This window comes from Atractosteus spatula, chromosome 28, assembly GCF_055471065.1.
Source record: "Atractosteus spatula isolate fAtrSpa1 chromosome 28, fAtrSpa1.hap1, whole genome shotgun sequence".
NCBI lineage: Eukaryota > Metazoa > Chordata > Actinopteri > Semionotiformes > Lepisosteidae > Atractosteus > Atractosteus spatula.
This window is the reverse complement of record NC_142733.1, coordinates 3,996,761-4,021,320: the sequence shown is the minus strand read 5'-3', so window position 1 is coordinate 4,021,320 and position 24,560 is coordinate 3,996,761. Positions and strand designations below refer to the sequence as shown.

General features: G+C 49.8%; 1 protein-coding gene across 2 annotated transcripts in view; it reads right to left on the bottom strand.

Annotated features, from left to right (window-relative positions):
• Window positions 1-24,560, bottom strand: part of polrmt (polymerase (RNA) mitochondrial (DNA directed)) — a 48,322-nt gene that overhangs the window by 8,246 nt on the left and 15,516 nt on the right. Inside the window, exons 5-16 of one of the 2 annotated variants that reach the window (XM_088907898.1) lie at window positions 24,272-24,458; window positions 21,186-21,335; window positions 19,025-19,192; window positions 18,652-18,822; window positions 17,230-17,469; window positions 14,640-15,431; window positions 14,104-14,226; window positions 13,086-13,208; window positions 12,542-12,721; window positions 11,976-12,062; window positions 10,462-10,575; window positions 2,118-2,170 (exon numbers count right to left, since the gene is read on the bottom strand). In XM_088907898.1, coding sequence (XP_088764024.1) covers window positions 2,118-2,170; window positions 10,462-10,575; window positions 11,976-12,062; window positions 12,542-12,721; window positions 13,086-13,208; window positions 14,104-14,226; window positions 14,640-15,431; window positions 17,230-17,469; window positions 18,652-18,822; window positions 19,025-19,192; window positions 21,186-21,335; window positions 24,272-24,458 — 2,388 coding nt within the window. The remainder of the gene's footprint in view (window positions 1-2,117; window positions 2,171-10,461; window positions 10,576-11,975; window positions 12,063-12,541; window positions 12,722-13,085; window positions 13,209-14,103; window positions 14,227-14,639; window positions 15,432-17,229; window positions 17,470-18,651; window positions 18,823-19,024; window positions 19,193-21,185; window positions 21,336-24,271; window positions 24,459-24,560) is intronic. The other variant, XM_088907899.1, reaches the window with a different exon arrangement.

Sequence of the window (24,560 nt, the reverse complement as noted above, 5' to 3'; positions counted from 1 at the left end):
TGTTACAGTTCGGGGCTGCAGTGTGCTCAGTAGCTCAGTGTTACAGTGCCAGGCTGCAGTGTGTTCAGTAGCTCAGTGTTACAGTGCTGGGCTGCAGTGTGCTCAGTAACTCAGTGTTACAGTGCAGGGCTGCAGTGTGTTCAGTAGCTCATTGTTACAGTGCCGGGCTGCAGTGTGCTCAGTAGCTCATTGTTACAGTGCGGGGCTGCAGTGTGCTCAGTAGCTCATTGTTACAGTGCGGGGCTGCAGTGTGCTCAGTAGCTCAGTGCAGTGTGTTCAGTAGCTCTATGCTAGACTGCAGGGCTGCAGTGTGTTCAGTAGCTTGCCGTTTGTGTGGTAACAATCTAACAGTGCGCCTTTGTGAATGAAGAAAGAACAGAAAGTGTAGCACACGGTTTGTAGGCAAGTGTTATACAGTGTCAGCTCATCGCGTTCCCTCCAGTATTATAAATACCAAGCACTGGTCAGGGGGTTCCAAGCCCAGCAGCCCGGCCCTGTGGAGTGAGGATTGATGACTTGCTGTAGAGGCCAGGCAGGCTGCCTCTAAGCACAGTGAGGTGTAATGACCCCATGCTGTGCGGCGCAGACCACTTCCAAATCACAGCTAATCAGCTCAGCGCTCAATCAAGCGCAGCCTCACGCCCTGCCTGTGATGTGCTTCATCGAGTCGGCCATACCAGCTCTCACGCACAAATATGGGCACGCCGAATTCATTTCCAAACAGCTTGAGCAGAAAACCAGCTTCGATCGCAACGGTTGGCCATGTTTCTTTGCAGCACGGAGCACAACTGACAACACAAATCGCCTTCAGACAGGAAAGCTTTCCAGAGGAACATTTTTTTGTTATGCTTCTACAGCTGGTGAAATCTGGGAGGATCTGAATGCAAGGTACAGCGTAAGGCATGACTGTGCCAACAGTGCTGAGGCACAGCAGAGTTCAGCAGGGGTTGGCTACTCAGGGGCCTGTGCCCGAGCAGACCGCGTTTCGTCAGAACCATGATCCGTCGGGACTTGACGCTCATGAGGCATCCGGCAGTCTCCCGCCACCACCTCTCCCTCCCCCCCCGCTGGCTGCAAGTGAACCACAGAACCACTCACGACTGACATTTCAGCACAAATGCCACGCAGGATTGTCAGCGGGCCTTCGCCTTTATAATTTGCGCTGAGTGACTGCCTACGCGCTGGCTTGCTTCGAACACTGAATGAGGCTTTGCAGGCAACGCGGCGCGCAGAGCGCGTGTCCCTGTGCCCTGATTCATTCCATTCATTCTGCGGCGTCAAGGTCTGGCCCCTTGGCTTCTTAGCTGAGGAGAAGCAGAGCGGCCAGCACTAAAAATCACATTCAACAACATTCTTCGGGAATTATCCGAGACTAACCTGCAGTCCTTACTAAAGTAGTTCAAGTAGGGAGCTGCGTCAGCATGCACAGGCTGCAAAGGAACAAGTAAAGGTTTACTTTTTATGTTTGGGCTGATGAACCTTCTTCGGGTGTGTCACACATGGAACTCCAGCATGGAATACACCTTTATTTGCCCTTACTAAATCCCTTCCTCTGGGCCTCCGCCTAAAGCAGCTCGCTGTGTTTGCTGTTTGAAATGGACCTACCCTCTCATGCAGAGTAAAGGACAATTCTGCACGCTAACTGGGGTCGAGCACTTAGTTATGGCAGTGCAGCGGAAAATGAACTAGATTGTACTATCTGGCACACGCCGTCACGGCTACAGAACAGTCGAGCCTGTCTCATGCACGGTTTTCAGAAAGCAGAAGAGACAGCAGCTGTAGACTCTCAAAAGCGCAGTGCAACCGTAAAAAAAACAGGGAGTCTAGGAACAAATATTGCTCCTGCCACCAAAGAAACTGCAAAACGTTTGCTGGCGTAGTAACAGTCAGATCCTTCTCTCGTTCGATGGATGGAATCGGAGCTAGGCTAGAGCAAGTTTCAAAGCAGACTCAGCGTGGGAGGTACGGCTGAGACGCTCCAAGATGAATGCCTTTCTTGTTAGCTCATTAGATAGAAAATGGAACGCGTGGAAACAAAAACAGCTTCTCTCGGAGATCGGGAGCGCTGGATGGTCAGGGAGTCGGGAGCTGGGGACGAAGGCGGCCTGGGCACTTACTCGCTGGAATCGTGGCTGACTTGAATGTTCAGAAACTGCATATTGCTCCGGAGCTGTGGGGGGGGGGGAAAAAAAACAAGGAAATACAGGAATCAGAAGGAAATGACAGCTTGACAGCCGATGCGAAAGGTACAAAAAAATCTGAACATGGCAGGTCTGTTAGTCAGAATACTGAATATAGAGATTTAAACTGATCTCCTAGTTATCTATTTTTGTACTGCACTGCTGGGAACAGAAAGCACGTTTAAGATACTGTAATGGAACTTGAAAATATTCCAAATTGAGCACATATTGTATTTTATCAATTGCTTCCAAATGACCATTTTTGTTTGGAAGGAGCAATGCAGGCATACGTATTAAAGTAGTTCAGGTGGGGAGCTGCATCAGCACGGGTAGACTGCAAAGGAACCAATAGATTTATATTCCGTGCTGAAAAGAGAAGAAAGAAAACACAACGTTTCGGCTGTGGAGCCTTCTTCGGGTGGGGGAAGAAGAAGGCTCCACAGCCGAAACGTTTTCTTTCTTCTCTTCTCTGTTTTCTTTCTTCTCTTTATCAGCACGGAATATAAACCTATTACTTGTTCCATAAATATGAAATAGTATCACAGGGGATGGTGGAAGCTTTATAACTCCAGGAGGGTTGAAAAAGTGTAAATACCACTACCAGCCTGCTCAAATCCAAATGCTACACGTGAACGAAACCTGTTCACCCAGCCATCAGCCTTCTCCACCTCTGACTTCACCAATCCTTCATTGGAAAACACATCATCTCTTTCCTGTGTGCAGAGATCTGTAGTCTTAACACAGAACACATGGGCAACGCGTCATTGGGCATCTATTAATCACACACGATTTTACCACATTTAAGTTAAGGCAGGAGTAAATCTTTTGAAAGAACAGGACAGTGCACCTAGTCTATTATGACATTTACTATTTGCAATGAATAATTCCTCTACCGCAATTTCCTTCAGATCTCTTTGACCGTCAAGAATATGAACGAGATGCATTCCTTTAACTAAGTCCTGCCATCAGACTGAATTCAAAGCACCTCAAATGTTTACTGGCGTAGTAACAGTCAGACTCCTCTCTCGTTAGATGGATGGAAGCTGAGCAAGGATTGAGCAAGTTTTAAAGCAGACATGTTTCAATTAGTTTAGCTGAAAATTGAACTCACAAAATTTCGCCAAGTGAAGAAGTACTGTAAAAAATGTTATGTTTCTTATAGCTGATCGGAAATGTTAGTCACAATTAATAATTTTAACACAAGAACTGTAAGAGCAAAAATGAGTTTTGGTCATTTGAAAAGTTCAAATTTCCAAACACGCTGCAGTGGGATACATGCTAACTGTTACACTATCACAGCCATGGGGACAGCAGGACGTATTTTCTGCTGTAGGTATCTTTGTATGTTTGTGGCTTAGGAACAAAACACAAGTGTCTCCACATAGAAAATGAAACATTTTCCAGTTTCCCCTTCAGAAACCATGTTCCTCAGCTTGTCCAATTTAAGTACCACTCCCAAGCACTCCTAAAACAGTTACTTTGGCAAAAAAATGATATTTCCTTCCTCCTTAGCCTTCTCTATGCTCCTCTGATAGTTTCTTCATATTTCTCATACTAGATGGTCAAAAGACAAATACAGTCGCGCATTCCCCCTCTTAAATATCAGTGGCGTGTGTTTTCCTCCCAGTGTGTCAAATGTCCTTAATTCTGTACTCTTTTCCAGCCTCCCAGGGGTTTCTGGGACTTGTAGTTTTATGGCATTTGTATGCACCTCCATATTTCCATTTCCTTTAATATTACATAGAAATGTATCCATTTTCTATTCACCTGGCCCTTAGGTTGTTTCAATACACATTTACTCAGCTAAACAATAGACAGTTTCATGTATTATCATCTGTCCATGGTTCAGTAGAAAATCAAACATCAGTTGCCTGCTATTCTGTGAATTAAAAACAATTTAAAATCATGGCAGAGTGTCGGAGAGATAAGTATCAAAGCAAACCGTCACACTGACTTAGTGAACTTCACCAAAGGGTTCAGTGGGCAGAAACCTCATTTGTTCTAATTATGAAACTCATTACCGAGAGATAGAAGAAAAACCAGCAGTCGGCTGTGCCGTGCGAGACAAAACACAAGAGTACGCAAATTTTCTGTCCCTCTCCAAAAGCACACAGTCGCAGGACTCGACACTGTTTGGTTTCAGGATTAATGACAGTGCCTGCTCAAGTCTGCCTGCGAATCAAAAGGCTAGTTCGCACACGGATTAACTTTCCATTTCTATCGGCCGACCTTCATGTATGATGATCAACACTTGTACATCACACCTTTACTTCTGACGATCGGTGCCACTGTGTGTGACACGTAATTATTGGGCTATTGTTCTGGTGTTGCCAATTCCAAAGCACTTCGAGACGACTTGGCATGAGAGATATAAAATCTATGAATTGGCTTCATTACTCTGCTCTCCTCCCCACTAATAGCTGATGTGTGGGGAGCGTTCTGGTGAACTATGGCTGCCGTCGCATCCTCCAGGTGGGGCTGCACACTGGGGCTCATGTTGCTCAGCAGAAACCTATTGGATCTGGTGGTGGAGGGGATCCCCATTACCTGTAAAGCGCTTTGAGTGGAGTGTCCAGAAAAGCGCTATATAAGTGTAAGCAATTATTATTATTAATTATAAAATGACGATCATCATCATATCCCAACAAGATTGGAACTCCATTACTGCATGTGAGAGCAGAGAGAACTCGTCCAGGTACAGAGGGATGGAAGAGATCGAGCTGGTCCACAGCTGGCAGAGGGAGAGGTGGGGACAGAGAAGAGGCATTATTTTCAATGAACGGCTGCCACTGACATTGGAGACAACAATTAGCTTGTGCCTTATTCAGGGAGTCAGTCACTTTGCCACTGCAAAATCACACCTCAGGGCGAAAGGGGATTAAAAACAATTAGTGCAGAAAATAAAATGAATAAATAAAAGCACTCACCCGGCGCTGTAAAGAGCCAAGCAGGCATGAAGATCAGGGTGGAGGAGGGAGGGGGGAGCTGGATACCGAATGAGGTTAAGAGCTAGTTAGTCATCCATCACGGTGATTTATGAGTCTATTATGTCCCATTATCAGCTGAACAACTTATTCCACAGCGATTCCCCGGGGGGGGGGGGGGGGGAATGGCCGACAGCCCCCAGAGAAAGAGGGAAACCTAGCTGCGTTTCTCAAAGTCAAGAGACACGGCACGATTCTCTCCCTCTCAGGAGTCCGGACGCTCCCACGAGCTAATGAGATGTTGCTCATGTTCTGACGTTCACTCTTGTCTGTGGGGTTTACCGCAGTCCTGTGCAGCGAGAAAAGAGCCCCAGGGCTCTGGCGAAGGTGGGGGGGATGACGGACGACTGAAAAGACAAGCCGATGGCAAGATGTTTTACGGATTTAGGCCCATCCTCACAGGAATGGCCAACTTGAACATTTCAACAGCCGCTCCTCCGCCGACACACCACATACCCACATGTGCTTTGCTCCCCAAGGGGACAGCAGAAACCTATTGGATCTGGGGAGGCCAGGCTGTAGGGAGCTACTTAACATGACGAAACAAAGCCCACCTTGTCTGGCTCCAGCTGCCTTAAGAAAAAGAAATGCAGGGCAAAGGATCATTTTTACCATCAAATCTGCTGTGGAAATGGAAGGAATAACTCTGAAATCGGGGCAGAGAGCAATGGGTTTTCTTCTTTTTACCACCCAAAAGTGCTTGTCAACTCAGTTTTAGTGCTGTGACTCCTGCCCGAGATCTAACTTGAAATCCAGCTGGGACTCGAGCCAGCGAGGTCGGAAACTCCTGAAAGGACGGGTTTGCCGATCTGTTCATGCAAACCTTCTCCTTCATGGGGGACGTTCCTGCAGCCGGTGGAGCACAAAATGACTCAAACCTGGAGATTTTCCTTGCAAAAAGGGAAAACAAAAAAAAACTACAGACGCCTTCCATCAGCATGGAGCCTCAGCTGTGATTAAGAAATGGAGATGGATTAGCATGGAGAGGGCTTATTGATTACAGTCCAAAGGCCAGGAGAAAGATCAAAAGCCAAGACCAGACACGAAAGGGCAGTACCGATCACTCCCAACCGGAAGGGCTGGGCAGGGGGAGAGAGTATGGGGTTTCGACACAGCAGTGAGTCTGGAATTTCAGTCCCAGAGCGGTGCTGCTGACATCTCCTTCTGGCTCATGGGCCACGAGGCAGGGGGCTTCATTGCAGAAGTCTGAAAAGAGTCGACACAATGAGGAGGCGTGTACCGCGACAGCGCACAGAACATGCTTGAAAGTGCTATAACTTCGGCTCGTGGACGATTCCTGGCCTCGAACCCAAGAGATGCAGAAGGGGAAACTATTTGGGCCGACTGCCGTTTACAGTGCTTTTAAACCCCTCTCACAAATTCCCCAATGGGAAAGGAGCGAAGGGAAAGACGGGGATAATGCCGGCTCTTCAAATGCAGGGATACATCCTAAGAATGCAAGACAGATCAAAAATGAGAGCAGGCCATTCAAGTCCAGATCTCCTCAGGCCTTTTCCTAAAAGAAACCGGAGAATAGGCTTAAAAAACACAGCTTGATAAGACCCCCGCAGTCTTACTGACAAGCTCTGAAAACAGCTTTTAAACGACCCGCGACCTGCACCTCTCAGGGCCGCACAACGCATTCAGCCCCCTTTTGGGATCTGACAGGTGCTTAACAACACAGCAGGGCCCGAGAGAAGGAACAGAAAGAGTGGCCTAAAACAGCACAGAGCAGAGATGCTGTCAAGCTGACAGCTTCACCCCAGAATTTAGACGGAAATTAATGTTCTTTCTTTGTGAGCCACGCGGAGGGCTTTCCCCTCTTTCCGGAAGTCTCCCCACAACCTCCGCATCCTACCCCACCTGCGTCTCCCGCCCGGCAGAATCCACCGACACAGCAAGTCGCTACCCCGGTTCCTGACGGCTGTCGGCATGTGCGCCGCGCCGGCCCCAGAGACGAGGTACAGGCTCTCCCGACTGTGGCTAATCTCCTGCGGAGCTGCACAATACTTCTGCGACCTTTTTTTTTTGAGGAGCGTCCTTGAAACTCTAGCCGTGTTTATTATCCGCGGAAAAAAAAAACACATGCGCGGAGAGCAATTAGCAAGATCGCTCCAGTAAAACGATTTAAGTCTTACGGCACATCCCGAGCTTAAAAACCTTATCCCGCAAGGATTTCCCATGCCTTTTCTTCGCAGGACAAGGACGCGCACAATGACCCCTATCTCATATACCTTTTCTGTAGGGAGCTGTATCTGCAACAGAGCTGCACTGAAGTGGCACTTGCTACCCCAGATGGAATTAAAGGCATGGATAGCAGAAGCATCAATGGCATCACTTTATCATGCATATTGATTGGCATTATAAATCTAACTGATAACTACTCAAACCAGAGTTTAATCTTAATTGGTCGAGGCTTGTTCGTTAGATGTAGAGAGTAGAGAATGACACTGTACCCGTACTGAGAACAGATAATAGACGTCGAATTTATAGAGCCCCACAAGATTGCTTCCCCGTGCGAATCAGTGAAGCTTTTGGACTTCCTGACCAGCAATAATCCGCTGAAAAAGACCAAGTCAGGATTGGTAAATAGATGATGAGCTGCAGTAAAGGATCCATGCCTGTTGAAATGAGCAGCAGCCCCTTCTGAAAACAGAGGACCTTCCCATTATTGGACTGAAATAAATGTCAGCTCGTGCTGTGTTAGTGTGGGCTCCATTTTGTGCTTGGTGTTTTTCATTCCGTGCACGCGGGCCTGCCGTCCAGGCAGGGACCTGCCTCTCCTCCAATTGCCGCCTGGGATGCGCTTGAAGACGAGTGGCCCGAAAGTGGGCGGGAGGAGCTGGCCTGCACCTCCCCGTCTTGCCCCGTGTGCGGTGAGGGGGTCGACAGCTGTGAGCCGGGGCCCAGAAAAAAGCTGGAGAGTCCGGGTTGGATGGGTACGTTATAGAAACAACTGGACCAATGCTGTGGGTTTAGGATATGATTGGTACCTCTAGGGAAACTGAATTCCAACTCCGAACGCAGGTCCCCACCAGGGCTCCTTGCACCAGTCAGAGAAACAAAGCCCCCACTCCCAAATCCTTCTGTCCTCATCCCATTTCCCAGCGCCGTTTATTCCAACTTCACTTCATCCGAACTGATGAAATAATTTCTCCCTCACGAGAGCGAGCCCTAATCAGATTAGCGCGCTGAAAATCACATTTTCTCAGCTTACTGACATGTGTCTGTGGTCTGTTGTCTCTGGTGTAATTTCCTTTTCCCTGTCAGCCGGAATAGGGAGTTTTATGATTATGGGATGCTAATTTCTTTTGCGGATGTTGTTCTTCATCTCCTTTTCCCCTCCCTGCTTCAATCCAGTGAGAAACCATTAATGGTAAAAAAGTGGGGCTCATCCAGCTCACACACTGCACCCCACTGGGGGTCAACCTGCTCACACACTGCACCCCACTGGGGCTCAACCTGCTCACACACTGCACCCCACTGGGGCTCAACCTGCTCACACACTGCACCCCACTGGGGCTCATCCTGCTCACACACTGCACCCCACTGGGGCTCAACCTGCTCACACACTGCACCCCACTGGGGCTCAACCTGCTCACACATTGGGGCTCATCCTGCTCACACACTGCACCCCACTGGGGCTCATCCTTCTAACCCACTGCACCCCACTGGGGCTCAACCTGCTCACCCACTGCACCCCACTGGGGCTCAACCTGCTCACCCACTGCACCCCACTGGGGCTCATCCTGCTCACACACTGCACCCCACTGGGGCTCATCCTACTCACACATTGGGGCTCAACCTGCTCACACACTGCACCCCACTGGGGCTCATCCTGCTCACACACTGCACCCCACTGGGGCTCATCCTGCTCACACACTGCACCCCACTGGGGCTTCTCCTGCTCACACACTGCACCCCACTGGTGCTCAACCTGCTCACATACTGCACCCCACTGGGGCTCATCCTGCTCACACACTGCACCCCACTGGGGCTCATCCTGCTCACACACTGCACCCCACTGGGGCTCATCCCAAAACCCCCAAAAAGTCCAGGGTCCCTCTGCCCCATCTCAATAAGCCACCTCTTGCTCTAGCATCCTGAACATCTTCTGCAAGAATGCGGCTGTCAGACAGCCACTCATTAAAAACAACGGTGGCTGTAGTTTTAAGACACAGGATATCTGCTTGCACGACCGTTATCCTGCAGCACCTATCATAAACAAGAACAGGAGCATTTGCGCTTTCCGCGGATCCGCTGTGCAGTGACGCCATGAGTCAGACACTTCAAGCTGCTCGTCTGCTCTCGACCCTGCTGCTGCGCTGATGACGGACTCGCAGGCAGAGATCGTGCCAGAGAGGGACGCTTCTGTGGCTCAGGACCGGACCAGAATGAAAAAGTGGAGAGTAGACAGTGGCAGCTAATTCATTTAGCCTGCTTTGTCTCCATTTCACATTCAAGAAAGCTCTTCGCCAGGGGGAGTGTCAATATTACTGAAGAGGGCTATAGGTTAATATTCAGACACCCAGCTTTTCATAGATATAAACACAGACAAACATGCTGGGTATCTATTCCTTTTTACATTCAATCCAATTCTTTAAGGTCGATCGAGCTATTTTGAAAATGCCGTTTTCTCCCCTGATCAACACATCTAACTGCTTTAGTCCCATAATTGTCATCTGGTTGTGCAAATGCAAATCAACACAGAGCACCACAATATGTCAAAGCCAAATTGAGAATAAGGAATGCACAGGGGCCTTGTTTAAGTCCTGATGGTATGCAAAAAGATTCAGAAATAATCGCAAATATGCTGTTAAGGACGGCCCTTGATTCACTTCCAGCAGGACCCGACCTTTATAGAGAAGCGCGAGGTTTCTAATTAAGGTCGTAAGAAAACCACAAAGGCTTCTTATGGAGGCGCAGGCATCGTGCTGGCCTGTCCCTGCCACGCTCCCCAGCATGCAGCAGGAGGGCAGGCCTGCTCGTGGCCACCACAAGTGGAAAAACCACGAGCAGACGGATACCAGCCTCCCCTTTCACAAGACTACCGGCTGGTTAGATGTTCCAACGCTTGTCTGCATTTTCACACACCCCGACAGGAAAGGTACAACCATGCACGGGGGATATAACTTCAAGAGGGAGCCGACAAACAGCTAGCAATAGGGGCACAAAGGTGACGGGGTCACTTCAAGCAGTGAGACCCATGAGAGCAGAGCGGACTTTTATTCTCGTTCCATTTCTGGCTGCTATGTTCACGAGCAGAGGCCGCGGCAGGGCTGGGCAGTCCTACTCACCACGGTGTTCTTGGTACGATGATACGGCTGCACTATGGGCAGGCCCAGGGGCGTCACCCACTCCACGGAGCTGCCCGACTTGGCGATGAGCCTGGCGCTCTCCGTGAGCCAGTCCTGCAGGAGGAGGAGGTGCCCAAGTTCAGGATGTGAGATACAGCTACAGTTTTATTTTTACTTCACATTACATCACATCATCAATGCACATTGCTAGTGTGCAGACTCCTAATGCCCAGCTGCTTGACACATCAGGCTCTGCAAGCTGGAGGTTCTTATATGCAAGACGCTGGCAGGTTCTGGAGAGCGCACCCTGGTCGCCTGCTTGAGCAAATCGGACATCGCCAGTTTGTGCAGTTTTCCACAACAGCTTGGAGCTCAAAAAAACCCCAAACGGATCAAAGGGCTATGCACTCTTTCCATCCGCCTGCCGCAAAGCTGTCCGATCCCTTACGGATTTTGAGCTGCCCTTTCATTACGCCCCTGTAAAGTGAGCTGATGAGATACAGCTTCAGGGCCGAATGCTGATACCAAACCGCCAGCATGCGCTGCAGCGAAGGGCTGCTGAATGAAGAATAATTGGGCCTGGAGGTCATTTATTTCGGTTCGGGTCTGGAGGCCCCGCACAGGGGCTCCCAGACCCGGCAATGCCTGGAAGGGAAAACCCGATTAGAGACCCACGGTCTCTCCTTGCTCTGCACCGTGTTAAGACAAATTCCTCGAATTTCCCCACACAGCTCGGGCCCATTCATCACTCTGACACCCCACCTGCTGCCCTCGGTTTATCTCCCTCACTGGAAGGTGAGGCAGGGTTGGGGGGAGGGTGATTTATCGTCTAACTAGCTCCATCTCCAACTCTCCCAAAACGCCCAGCGTCTCTCGGTGTGTACTGACCCACTTAAAGTAAACTTTTTTTGGGAAAAGAGGAAGGGAGACGCGGCTCGCTTTGACAGGATCGGCAGGGGGCGGCCCTGTCGGGAAGAGAGCCAGGCGATCGGCGCCAGTCAATCCAAGGAGACGCACGTCTCTCCAGTCAGAAACACTTTTCCTCCTTTTGGAAACTGCGAGCACCGAGCCGCAGAGCACAGCGTTTCTCCTGTGCCGCAACCTCCAATAAATAGTTCAACCCAATTCTGTTTTATGTGTTCTTAGGAAGCCATCTTTCAAAGGCAATTTTAGAAACGTAATATATTTATCTTGGACAATATTGGGGCCTTTTTTCCCCAGACATACCTGTGATTGTAAGTTCTTCCTTATGTACCATGAATAGAACAGATAAAAAAAAACAACAAAATGTTTGGAATAAGCAATTCTGGATTGGTGGCTATTTCAAACTGCCCTTAAAGAAACTTCAGACAGAAAAACAATCTGTCTTAGCGCCCGAAGTGGTGGAATTTGATTAACTTGATGCAAAATTTTACTGGATTCACATTACTTAGGCCCCATGCCTCAGATCCTTTGCTCCTCCTCCTTCATTAAAGTGCTGTTTCAAAGGTTGGCAGCATCAATCGGGGTCTAACCTGGATTTCCCTGGTTCCAGTGAACATCTCCTTCAGGCTGGTGAAGACCTGGTGCACCAGGTAATGAGAGGCGTCCCACACGTGCTCCTGCAAATCACAAGACAGGGTCAGCGCCCGCCCAGCAGGGGGCGCAAGAGGGAACACCTGGACTGGAAGAATCAGTGCGTCAACCCACTGATTAAGGGAGATCTTGCAGATCAATGTCATCTCTTGGACATTACATCAAGGTCCTGACTGCTTTGTCGTTAAAAATCCCACGGCTGTTCGTAGGACAATTAGGGATGCCTTTCTAACCTCTATTTGCTGTCCAAATTCCACTCCGGGCTTGCACAGAAGCGGTCTACCCAATCCTCCCCCTCATTAGAACTGATCCAGTTTCTCACTCCTTCCCCTGAACTGCTGCTGGTGCAGAATGGCTGCTGTGTGTCCCACAATATTCTGAACTGGATGAAGGCGCTATATAAATGCAATTAGTAATTAACCCGAGATGACCCTGTACAGGGCTGTGGCCCGTCGCCGCTCGGAGGGCGAGAGATCGGTGCCGTGGCCGTATTCCCCCTTGGTACCTTGGGGAAGTTTTCGATCTCCTTCAGCCTCTTCTCGATCTGCAGCCGGCCGCCGTACCGCGTCACGCCGTACACCACCGTCATCACCGTCTGCTTCACCACCTTGCGGCTGATGAAGCCGTCCAGGACCTGGGCGATCTTCAGCCCCCTCTGGGCATCCCGCGCGCGGAACTCCTCCACCTGCCAGCAGAGGGTACCGGGGGGTGGAGAGCAGAGAGAGGGCGCCTTTATTCACAAAGCGTACCCCTCCCCTGGATAAATCCGCCACATCCTTAAAAAAAAAAGTCTCATCGTCATAAAATCCAAAGCCGAGAGCTTAGGGTCATTAAATTAGGTGGCACTTGACAGCTTCACTGATTGTTCTAACAACTTGTCAGTACAGGACAATATATATAACGTGTTTCAGGCTCAAGGTGGTGGTGAATGTTTCATGAATGTGATTGAGACGCTGCTGCAATGCAGCCACGGGCTTGCAGACACGCCACTGTCTCGCGCTCCCCTGCAAGAACTCCGGACCCTCCCGTCCCCAGGCCCCCTCGCTGACCTGCTGCGCCACGCCACTGTACACGTCCTGGGGCACCTCGCACGGCATCAGGTTGACGGAGGTGGCGCCAATCACGTCGCGCCCCAGGGCGGCGTAGTGCTGCAGGCCGTTACACGAGCCATCCTGGGAGAGAGAGAGATCCAGATCTCACAACAGGTCAGAACACGGAAAGATCGCTGTCCTGAGCTGTGATAGAACCTCACAATCCGCCAGTCCAAACTGGGGGCATATACAATACCAAATAACTGGAGATCCTAAATTTCTAAGGCAAGTTACCGTTCAGCAGATCCCCTAGCTTGAGAACGCAGTGAACTGGAGACACTGGATGCTGGACTGGGCGCTCACAAACCTTTACAACTGCAAACTGCCCGTCTCACTGCCAGCAGTGACACTCACAGCTAAGAGCAGCTCAGAAGGCGAAGGAAAGACCAAGGATGGAGCATCCGTTACAACACGGGTTTATGTTCATCATCTGTAGGAGCTCAGAGCAGACTAGCCCATATGGGATCAGATTGAGAAGCACTGAGAGCAGGCTTTGGGTTTGGAACAGAGAGGTCAGTAGCAGGCAAATGGAAATCACTTAAACCTTTTAAGGCAGATTACCTTAAACTGCCACTGCCTGTTTTTTTAGTTTGTGTTTTTTTGCTCAAATATATTTACAGCTGCTTGAGCCATAACCAGTAACATACAAGTAGAGACAGATTAAGGGACACAGACGGGCACTGGATTCCTTCCAGATTACATGATGATATTTAATTTCTGCCTTCTATTAATAACTCTTTTTTTAGATACTTTGCTGCAAAGGAACAAGTAAAGGTTAATTCCCCTCTGAAGAAACAGAAGGAAGCACAGTGTTTCGGCAGTAGAGCCTCCTTCAGGCATGATGTCCTGTTTCTCTGTTATTATTTTTAGATGTGTTTCTAAATTCCTGATTCCGCTGCAGGTGTAACGTGCCCTCAGGCAGAAGGTAACAGAAGCTGAGGTGGAAATGGAGACGAAGGCGTCACACAGGTCTCACCTGATGCACTGGGAAGTGGGAGATGTACTGTGTGTGGTCCGGTGAGCGCGAGGCATTGGCGATCTCCATGCAGCATGCAAGGGCCTGCCAGGGTTCATCTGCTTCTGTCCACCACTTCTCCCCCTACAGCGACAGATCACAGAATCAGACGTCACCACGGCACCACCCTGCAGGCAGAAAACCCAGCACCCTTCCGGGTCGCTCTCCAATCGCGTCAAGCTCGAGACGGCAGAAAGGGCCATCACTCGGATCACGTCAAGCTCGAGACGGCAGAAAGGGCCAACACTCGGATCGCGTCAAGCTCGAGACGGCAGGAAGGGCCAACACTCGGATCGCGTCAAGCTCGAGACGGCAGAAAGGGCCAACACTCGGATCGCGTCAAGCTCGAGACGGCAGAAAGGGCCAACACTCGGATCGCGTCAAGCTCGAGACGGCAGAAAGGGCCATCACTCGGATCGCGTCAAGCTCGAGACGGCAGAAAGGGCCAACACTCGGATCGCGTCAAGCTCGAGACGGCAGAAAGGGCCAACACTCACAGTCAGGGGGCTGTCTGCCGAGTCCAGGATGCTGCCCATGATGCTGTTGGCGTACTGCAGCCTCCCCTCGAGGGAGCTGCGCTTCTTGAGCCCGGTGAGGTTGACCAGGTGGATCTTGAGCCAGTCCAGGCCGTGCGGCCCCAGGGGCTTGCCCTCGGCGAACAGCAGGACGGCGCGGGTGACGTCACTGCCCAGGTGGTTGAAGTACGGCGGGCAGGGGTAGGTGCGCCCGCGGAAGTCCATGTTGTGGGGGAACCAGAAGACCTCGTCGCGCACGTGGTTGGCGATGGAGAGCTTGTAGAGGGCGTCCATGCGCAGGCTGTGCATCTCCGCCGCTTTCTTCTTGCACTTGGCCGCCTCCTTCTTCAGGGACGCCTTCTCCTCCTCGGAATAGGTGGGCTCCCGCGGGTTGAAGTGGGGCGCCTCGGGCGCCTCGGACATGGGCGGGGGGATGTCCAGTTTGTCGCAGCCCTTGTCGTTGAAGATGGAGATGATGATGTCCAGGAGGGGCTGGTTGATCTTCCAGGCACAGTTGCCCAGCTGGTTGAGGGAGTCCAGCACGGCGTACAGGTCCTGCTCCGGACTCTTCTCCAGGAGCAGCTGGTGCTGGATCGCTCCTTCCACTGAGCGCATCAGCTTGGTGGGAGTCAGGATGTAGCCACCGAACCGCGGCGAGGTCCAGGGCACTGGCGGGCACAGCATGGGCATCACATAGGAGTCAAAGGTCAGCTTGGTCTCCATGGCTTCAGACACGATTTGTGTCAGAATTGGATGGGGCTTTATAAACCCAACCTAAGGCAAAGGAGAAGGAACAAACAGGACATTCAGTACACTTGTTTACTTACTTACTGGAAGACTATTCATTTAAGGATCTCATCTGGCCTTTGCATGTAAAATCTCACAGGATTTTGAACTAGAGTTTGCTGAAATTAAAATCATTTTGTCTTCTGTTGCTACTGACCACCCCTGTGGTCAGAAAGATCCAGATCCAGCTAAAAACACACAAAAAAGGTTACTTTTCTACCCTAGCATGGCAGACAAGAGGAACTGTGCATTTCACGTTACTACAGGAGCAATTTCACTTCCCATATGTCTGAAACACCAGGAAGCTCAAGCGATTATGCAAATTAATAAGATAATCAAGGATACTTCCAAGCAAGGATCCTTTTCATTAAAGCAGAGCATAACGGCACTTCTATTGAGTTCTGGTTCATTCTATTAACTTTAATCCAACCTGTAAAAGCTATGGGATCGGCACACTCTCCTGGACATGGGAGAGGACAAAGAGAGCACACCTGGAAGTCATACGAGTGTAGAAATGCAAAGATTCCTGGATTAAGGCCTCTGGTTTAAAGTGGATCTGGAATAAAGTGACATTTCTTGAGGATAATATAGTTATCAGCTTCTATACAGGGGGCTGCTGCTACCGTCATCGGCAGAAACACCTTGGCGTGGTGTGTGGGAGGCGCGAGGGGGGGTGGACCCTGAACAATAAGAGTCCTTAAATACGCAGCGCAGTGCTGGACGGGGGTGTCGCTGTCCTGTGAAAACAACGAGATTCCGAGGAGACCCCAAAAAAACAACGCAGAAGCACCTTCTAGACAGAGGAGGCCTTTGACTGTGCTCAAGGCTGTAAATCACACAGCCAATTAAGAACACAGTAAAAAAGGATTAATTCCAAAGCCATTACTCCTGACAAACTGCACCATCGATCCTTGCAAGACAGCTTTTCTATAATTCATATGCGCATAAGCTGGCATGAAGAGCTCATATGAAAAGTGCTGTAGAGGCAGCGGGAGAGAGGCACTCTAGTGCAGAAGAGACGGAGTGCTAAGTTAAAGGCACACTACTCTCATTATTACTGTGTCCAGAAGCCATCAGACGATGCGTCTGCTGGAAGAGGATAAAGAAGAAGCCCACACTGAGATCAAGGAATAAAAACAAACTACATTTTGCAAAGTGGAAGGTGCTGTAGTTTTCAGACAGAATGTGATCACAGTCAGGAGCTACCTCTCTGCTGCCTGCTACACAGGACAAAGGCCACATACATGATCTGACGCTGCAATGCTGCCATTCCCCCTAGTATTAGTGGATACTAATCTGACATGAGTCCTGTACCACCTGGAGGCAATTTACTACCATGCCTGCCTCAGGTGGTTCAAGCTACCGTGATCTGGCAGTGCTGAGGAGCTCTGTCATAGAGGTTGCTGTTTGTTTCCTGGATTCTAGACCCTCCCCCTGACTCTGTTCATTAGATTCTCCTCTTGTGCTTTGTACTCTGTCTCCTAGTCTACCAACTCTGCTCGTTTCCCTTGACTGTTTGTGGATTTCCCTTTGTGCTTCTCATCTCTGCCTGGCTTTGAACCTCACCCATTTTGGCTTTTGACCTGTTTGGACTGTGTGCCTGCATCTCCCTGCTTGCTGCGCACACTGTGCTCTCTGCTCACGGCATCCTGCTTGCTCTCACAGCACGAGCCTGACTCCAGCCCGCTCTCACGTTTATCTTCCAGACACCGAAGGCGGTTTATACTACCTGAAGCCGTAGCACGTTACACTTCGTTTGCGAAGGGGTGGGTTAGCGGGTGTTTACCTGCCGGTTGCTGCGGAAGGTGTACATGTGATACAGAACTGGGACCAGCTTCTTCTCCAGCGCGGGGTTCAGGATGTTGGCGTGCGCCTTGAGCTCCGAGATCATGAGACCCACCAGGTGCGTGCCCAGCTGCACCACCAGGATGTGCGGCCACTGCGCGCTGTCGCCCAGCAGGGAGGGGCCGGAGGCAAGCTCCGCCTCCAGCTCCGCCCACCGTTCCCGCGGCAGGACCTTGCTGGACTGGGGGAGACGCAGACAGAAAGGCCACAAATGAGAGGAGGCAAACCTTCCTATCATGTTCGGGTTTAATCACATGTCCAACACCTGTCACACTGGGAACAGCTAAACTTGCCACACCGACAAAGAAATGGACAAATTAGAGCAGCCAATCAAATCTAACCCTGCATGCCTTTGAGAGGCAGAAGGAAAGCAGAGCTCCCAGCAAATAGCCAACTTGCACACATGCAGATACCTTGCTTGTAGGTGCCTGGAGCTGGGTATAAACCCTGTTATTGTGAGGCAGCAGTGTTAAGAGAGCTACCCATGAGGGGGGCAGGGGGAGAAGGAGAATGTGGGACAAGGCAGAAAGATTCAGCCCCTGCTGCGGCAATCTGATTGGTGGAAAGCCTTGCCGCTGCGGTCCGAATGGACCCTGCGGTTCAGGGGGTCTCCATCCTGGTCCTGGGTAAGCCCTGTTCTGAACACCTTGTACCAGAATGAAGTAGCTCTGTTGACCCAGGAGTCTTGTAAGCTATTGATGGACAATGGGAGCCACTAAGCTTTTCCAAATGTTTTCAACTCTGCTTTATCTCTGGTTTTTCTCCAGCTGAGCTCTGAGCCACAGGCTAATTTACTTGAATTTTCTATCTGAGGCCTTTATTCAGACTTGCTTTCAGCTCTTAAAAAAGATGAATGCGATGTGTAATTAGCGTGAACCCTGTGCTAATTAGCGAGTTCCAGGACCGTCCTCATTCAGGCGTGCAAGCTGAAACAAACACTTCCACCAGCGCAGAAGGAAAAACACTCACTCGCACTCACAGTGCACTTATTGAACACACTGTCCCTCCCACTGTGTTGCTTCCCAGACTGACTGTGAAGAGCAAGAGCTACTGAGTCAGAAATAAGGGAGCAAATTCCTCATGGGCAGCTTGAGGAGACATTGCCCAAAGTTTTTTGCTGAAGCTGCTGGAAACGCACTTTAACTAGGTCATTTGTGAAAGCAAGACCTGAGTGCAGAAAAAGTCTAAACCAGCAGTTTAGCAGATCAGTTACAGGCACTAATTAGCACTGGTGATTAAGGGCCCAGTTGGAAAAAACTGTCCTGCAGACACAGGGCTCCCCCAGGACCAGGACACTGACGGGGGGGCTGCTGCAGTTCTTCAGTGCCTCCGCCAGCTTGCGGACGGAGACAGAGGGCGATACCTCAGTGTCCTTCGCCAGCAGCTCAGCGTATCGGTTGTAGATGGCGGCCAGCTTTTCCAGCATGAGGCTCTGGGCCTTCCTCCTGATGCAGTACTTGTTGTACACCCGGTTGCCCAGCTCCCTGGCCAGGATCAGCAGGGATTCTCCGCTGGGCTGCAGGCTGCACGCGCTCTGAGGAGGGAGGAAGCCGTTCCGTTAGCGACAAACGCCGGGTAACGAGCAACGCGTTCCTGAGGATCCAAAAACCAGCACCGGGAAGGGAGGTGGAATTCACCTGGCAGGCACCCCACAAAGAGCTGAAAAGCCAAAGAGCACGGCTACAGGATAAATGACATCCACCCCCCACCCCCCCCCCCATCTGCCCGTCTCTCACCTGCAGCATGATGTCCACGTACTCGCGGTCGTCCAGCAGGCACAGGTAAGGGTACAGGTTCATCTTCCAGCTCTTCTGCCCGCTGTTGGCCAGCAGCAGCTTGCTCTCCCGCAGGGCCTGGAGCAAGGCCTTGTGCCAGTGAGTGCGCAGAAGCCCCAGCAGCTCCCTCTGAAACAGCCAGGGAGAGACAGCCCTGAGCCCCTGGCCAACGGATCAGCTCCGACTGTATAAAACCATCCCTGGATGACTTTCGGTTGCAGGCTCTATTGCCCTTTACACCCCCCTGATGGAGTCTGCTAGCAGAATCTGTATGTAACTCTGTACCCATATAGTGGTAGGAGCTGTGAACTGCTGAATTCACATGCTAAACTCGGACCTTCACGCTTGCTTGAGCACAGATGCTTCTCAATCCCTGTACTGAACCCCCATCTTCTGTACTCAACTCTCTGATGGGGAATGTTTATATTAAACTCCTGATAAGAAAGGAATGTTTTAAGTGCTTTCTGAGTCCTGAAGTCTCTTGAGAAAGCTACCTCAAAGACAGGAGGGAGGAAGGTGTAGAGAAAAGTGTATATAAGCTGTGTAAACCCCTCTGAGCAATACAACAGTAAGCCTGAAATGCGTTGCTCCTTGTATGCATACAATAAAGCTTGGCTAGACGAACGGACACTTCAGGCTCAAATCACTTGGTTCCTTCACCCCCCAGTGCTTGTTTAAGCCACTTGCAGAAAATATCTGCGTGCAAATTTATGCATTCTCCTTTCCCTTCTTCTTATGCATTCTTTGTTGCGATATGTTCAAAACCCTGCAGCTAGACTACTTACTCACGCCAGACGCTGGCAGCCTATCACTCCTACACTTAAGTCTCTACACTGGTTGCCTAGGAAGTCACGTTTTCAATACAAGATCTTGCTGCTGACTTTCAAGGCTCTAAATCTGGCTCTATCATACATCTCTGAATGTATGCTCTGTTCAGTGAAGGCCGGTCCTCTGCTCACTGTCCCCAGGACTAAATCACGGACTGTTGATGACCGTGCCATTTCTGTCGCTGCCCCAGTGTTGTGGAATGACCATCCTAAGACTTGAGAGAGAACGTCTGTAACTCTCTTCAAATCTAAACTTAAAACATACCTTTTTACCAAGGTCTGTGTCTGATTGACTACAGTCAATTTGTAAAAAACTGTGTGCTCTTGGGTTTTTCCTCCTTTACTCTTACTGTACTTTTCTTTATTCATAATGTGCAGCATCCTTGGTGCTTCATAAATAAAAGCTATTTATTATCATTACCCATTTTTTTAAAGAGTTCGTTTGCAACTGGATTGGCAGGGGTTTTGCGTAGACCAGGCCAACAAGGGTGGTAGGCAACTCACACTCGGCAAAGCACAGAGATGGGGGGGGAGAGGGGAGAGAAAGAAGAGACCTCCTCTCTTGTTTTAAAAGTGGGCCGCGGCTGTCTCCGGCCGGCCTGCTTTCTAGGCCAGGAGAACAGCTTGCTTGGATACTACAGAAAAACGGAGCGCCGTCACTGAACGTGACAGAGGACCTGTTCAGAATCCGCAGGCTTGATTTTTTTTTTTTTAAAAGACCGGCTTCAGGCTCTTTGGGAACATTGCAGTACTTAACTTTCAAAACGCAGTCGGGAGACGCAGAGCACGTTATCTAAATGTCAATGCGGTGTCTCCCCGTGTTCCCTGGGTATGCCACTGGAAATCCTGCTTCCTACAAATTCCTGAGAATTCAGTTTGGGGTTTTACTATGCTTTAGAAAAACCGGGGCCAAAGCAGAAATTAGAGGAGCAACAGATTTTCCTCCCCTGAGTGGATTTAGTTGGTCACCATCTGCAAGATTCAGGACTATAGAGGGAGCAGATAAACACTTACCATATATATATGCGAGTATGCAAACTCATATATACAAAACAAAATCCATGATGATTGTTTCAAATGAACTGGATCTCCAGTTTAAACAGAATGTACACGTGTCATTATTAAGGTATAATTGCTGAACATTCGAAACAGGTGGTAGATTCCCAGAATACCATAATAATGGAGTGACTTTTTAAATAAAAATCTTTGCAACATCAAACAAGACTAACAAACACATTCTTCATATGCGAGATTTATCCAGCGTGGCTCAGCAGTGTGAAGTCGCAGACTGGTACCATTTTGGCCATGTGCTCGGTGATCGGCTTGCTGGCCTCCACGGAGTCCATGGTCAGGGTGTCGGCCTGCTCTGTGCTCAGCTGCCGCCTGAATCTCTCCCTCAGCTCGGCCAGGGTGAAGTCCAGTTTGGGGTACTGAGCCAGCTCCCTCTGCAATACGGTAAGGGAAGAACTTGGTTACCCCCGAAGTTTGGAAGTTAGGAAGAAGTGGTTTCTTTTCTTGACCTGGAACAGCTGCTGGGCCCTGGCTCTGCTTAAGCTGGAGGTCTGCACTGAGCACTGCTGGAAAAACTGCTGGACTTGGTTCAGGCACTGTCCACTCAGCCACAGAAGTGATGTCAGACCCCCTCTCAAAGCCTGGCAGTGCAGAACTCTACCACAGCACAGGACCAGGTCTTCTAGTGCGGCAGAATTTATTCACACGTTCAATGGGTCGACCAGCAGAGCCCAGCAAACTGCACAGCGTGGAGACTCCACAGGCAGCCCCTTCCACCCCCTCTCACATTTACACAAGCAGAACCCGAGCCATCCACAGGTCCTCCAAGAGCCCTGAACTGCCAAGCTGTTGAGTTGTATTAGTATTTGTGTCTTAACAATATGTTCAAATCTCCTTTTCTATCAGTGTATGAAGTCTTTGCATTTTGATGTAAGAAAAAAAAATCCTTACACTTATATAGCACTTTTCTGCACACCCCACTCAAAGCACTATACAGGTAATGGGGATCCTCTCCACCACCCCCAGTGTGCAGCCCCACCTGGATGATGCACCAGTGCTCTCCCCACACACCAGCTCTCAGTGGGGAGGAGAGCAGAGTGATGAAGCCAGTTCAGAGATGGGGATTATTAGGAGGCCATGATTGGTAAAGGCCAGGGGGAAATTTGGCCAGGACACCGGGGTAACACCCCTACTCTTTTCGAGAAACACCTTGGGAGAAACGCTCCGTGTACCAGTACCTATGAAATCTAGGGTTGCCGTATATGAACATTTATATAAGAAGACACCCCGTCAACGAGGGGGCTGGCTGGTGATATTTTGTACCAGTAGACATTATAACTAGAACCATTTCGAACCGGTACCAATCCCTGGAGAAAAGGAGTAAGCGAAAAAGCAAGGGTTACACCCCAACTCTTTTTGAGATATGCCCTGAGACTTTTTAATGACCACAGAGAGTCGTGACACTGGATCTAAAACTGGTTTTAGATCTCATCTGAAGGATGCGACTGGGGCATTAGGACCCACAGAGACCGCAGGGTGAGCGCCCCCTACTGGCCCCACTAACACCTCTTCCAGCTGCAACCTAAGTTTTTCCCAGGAGTCTCCCATCCAGGTACTGACCAGGGTGATATACAGTAGCAGCTGGCTAGGACAGCTATTTCTTTTGAAAAGAAAAGGAGCAACAGCTCCTTTGAACTTCGTTCATGTGTACAGACCCCACATCCCTTCCCCTGCCGCGTGTGGCGTGTCCCTCTCACACGTTTAATTACACCTGTGTGCAAACACACACCCCAGCCCCTGACGCACTTGCCCCCAGCGACTTGAGCCACCGTGATGACAGCCAGATGCCGAGACAAGAGCTTGTGGGAAAACAAGCAAACCCAGAGGTTACTGTAATTAATGCAAAAGACATCTAGTTTATTTACTTTCACACCTGGCTGGCTTAACTGCAAGGTGCTAAGTGTTAAAAATACTAGGTGGTTGGCTGACAGCCAGAAAAAAGCTCCCCCTCCCCCCTACACACACACACACCTGTCGTGCAAGAGTACTTGAGCACACATACACACGAGCATGGCAGTGGATACCTGTTAACCAGCCACTGTGTTGACTGGTCAGGATTCAATCTTTTTGCACAAAAAGGATTTGCAATTTTTATTAATAATAATAATAATAATAATAATTATTATTATTATTCCTTACATTTAATGCATTTAATTTGTAATTTGTCCAATTTTTCAATCACGTTGAAGAATTTAGTTTGTTAACGAGATTTAATAACTGGTCTGAGAAATTGGGACTGCAGTTCCCCCTTCAATCGACTCCATATAAAGAGACAGCGTAGATACATACAGTAGTTGAACCACTTTTGAATTGTCCTATCACTTTTAATTGATTGTTAGTGCTCCTGTTGCTTCTACTGCCACACGTATGGGGAACTTTTCACGTTTGCTTGTGAAAAGACTGCTGTGGCACGCCCCCAGGTGAAGAGAGCTCACAGGTCCCCGATCTCTCTCGCGCCTGCTCGTGCTGTGTGCGGGTCAGCTGAGCCTCGCGCCAGCTGGCAGAGAAGGCAGATGATCCCATTTTTCCCCGGTTTGTCATTTCTACACCTTCCTCCCACCTCCCCCCACCAAAAAAAAACAACGCGTGCCAACCAGAAAGCTAAAAATATCCCAGAAGAGGCACGTTGATGAATCAGTGTGAAAATGGCATGCAGCACGTCCAATTACAGCATCCACACCTCCACAGAATGAGAAAGCAGTCTCCTATATAAATAGCGACACTCAAGTCCACTTTTTAAAACATGAGAACATCCCTGTGAGGCAGCTAGAAGCTAATTGATCAGAAGATGTCATCCAGGCGCTTCTTGTAAGAAACCAGGGTATCAGCTTCAAGCGCACAGTTTTGCTCCAGACTCCCACAACCCCTTGTGTAAAGAACGGCCCCCTGTTCTCGGATCTCAATGCGTTTTAGTTCCACACTTCCCTTTTTTGTTTCTCTTGGGGAGGAGGGCGGGGCTGTACAGACCTCACTGAATCTTAACTGAATCATCTCTGAACTGGCTTCATCACTCTGCTCTCCTCCCCACTGAGAGCTGGTGTGTGGGGAGCGTTCTGGCGCACTATGGCTGCCGTCGTATCATCCAGGTGGGGCTGCACACTGGTGGTGGCCAGAAAAAGCGCTATATAAGTGTAAGCAATTATTATTATTATTATCATTAACAGGCACTGAATCTATGCATGACGCCTTAAGTCAAGACTGAAACTGAAGCTGATCAGACATTTTGGGTTTTCTGAGGATTTCCTCCTCCTCGCTCAGAACTAAGGGGCTGGCTCTTAAGGGTGCTACAGGGGCCGAGATGTTTGGGTACCTTGGTGTAAAAGTCTTGAACCAGGGGAGAAGAACAGATTTTCGTGTCCGTGGGCACGTGGGGCTGGAAGTCAGGCTGCACCACCTGCACGGCCTTCAGCACCATCTCGTGCTCGTCCTCCCGGAAAACGCACTTCCTGAACAAGGCCTCCAGCGAGAAACCGTCCTCCTCCAGCTGCAGCAAACACCTGGAGTGAGCCAGAGGGAGGGAGGGGGGGGGGAGAGAGAGAGACAGGGGGGCAGGAACATGAGCCACAGACCAGGCAGTTCACATACCGCTCACCTGCAGC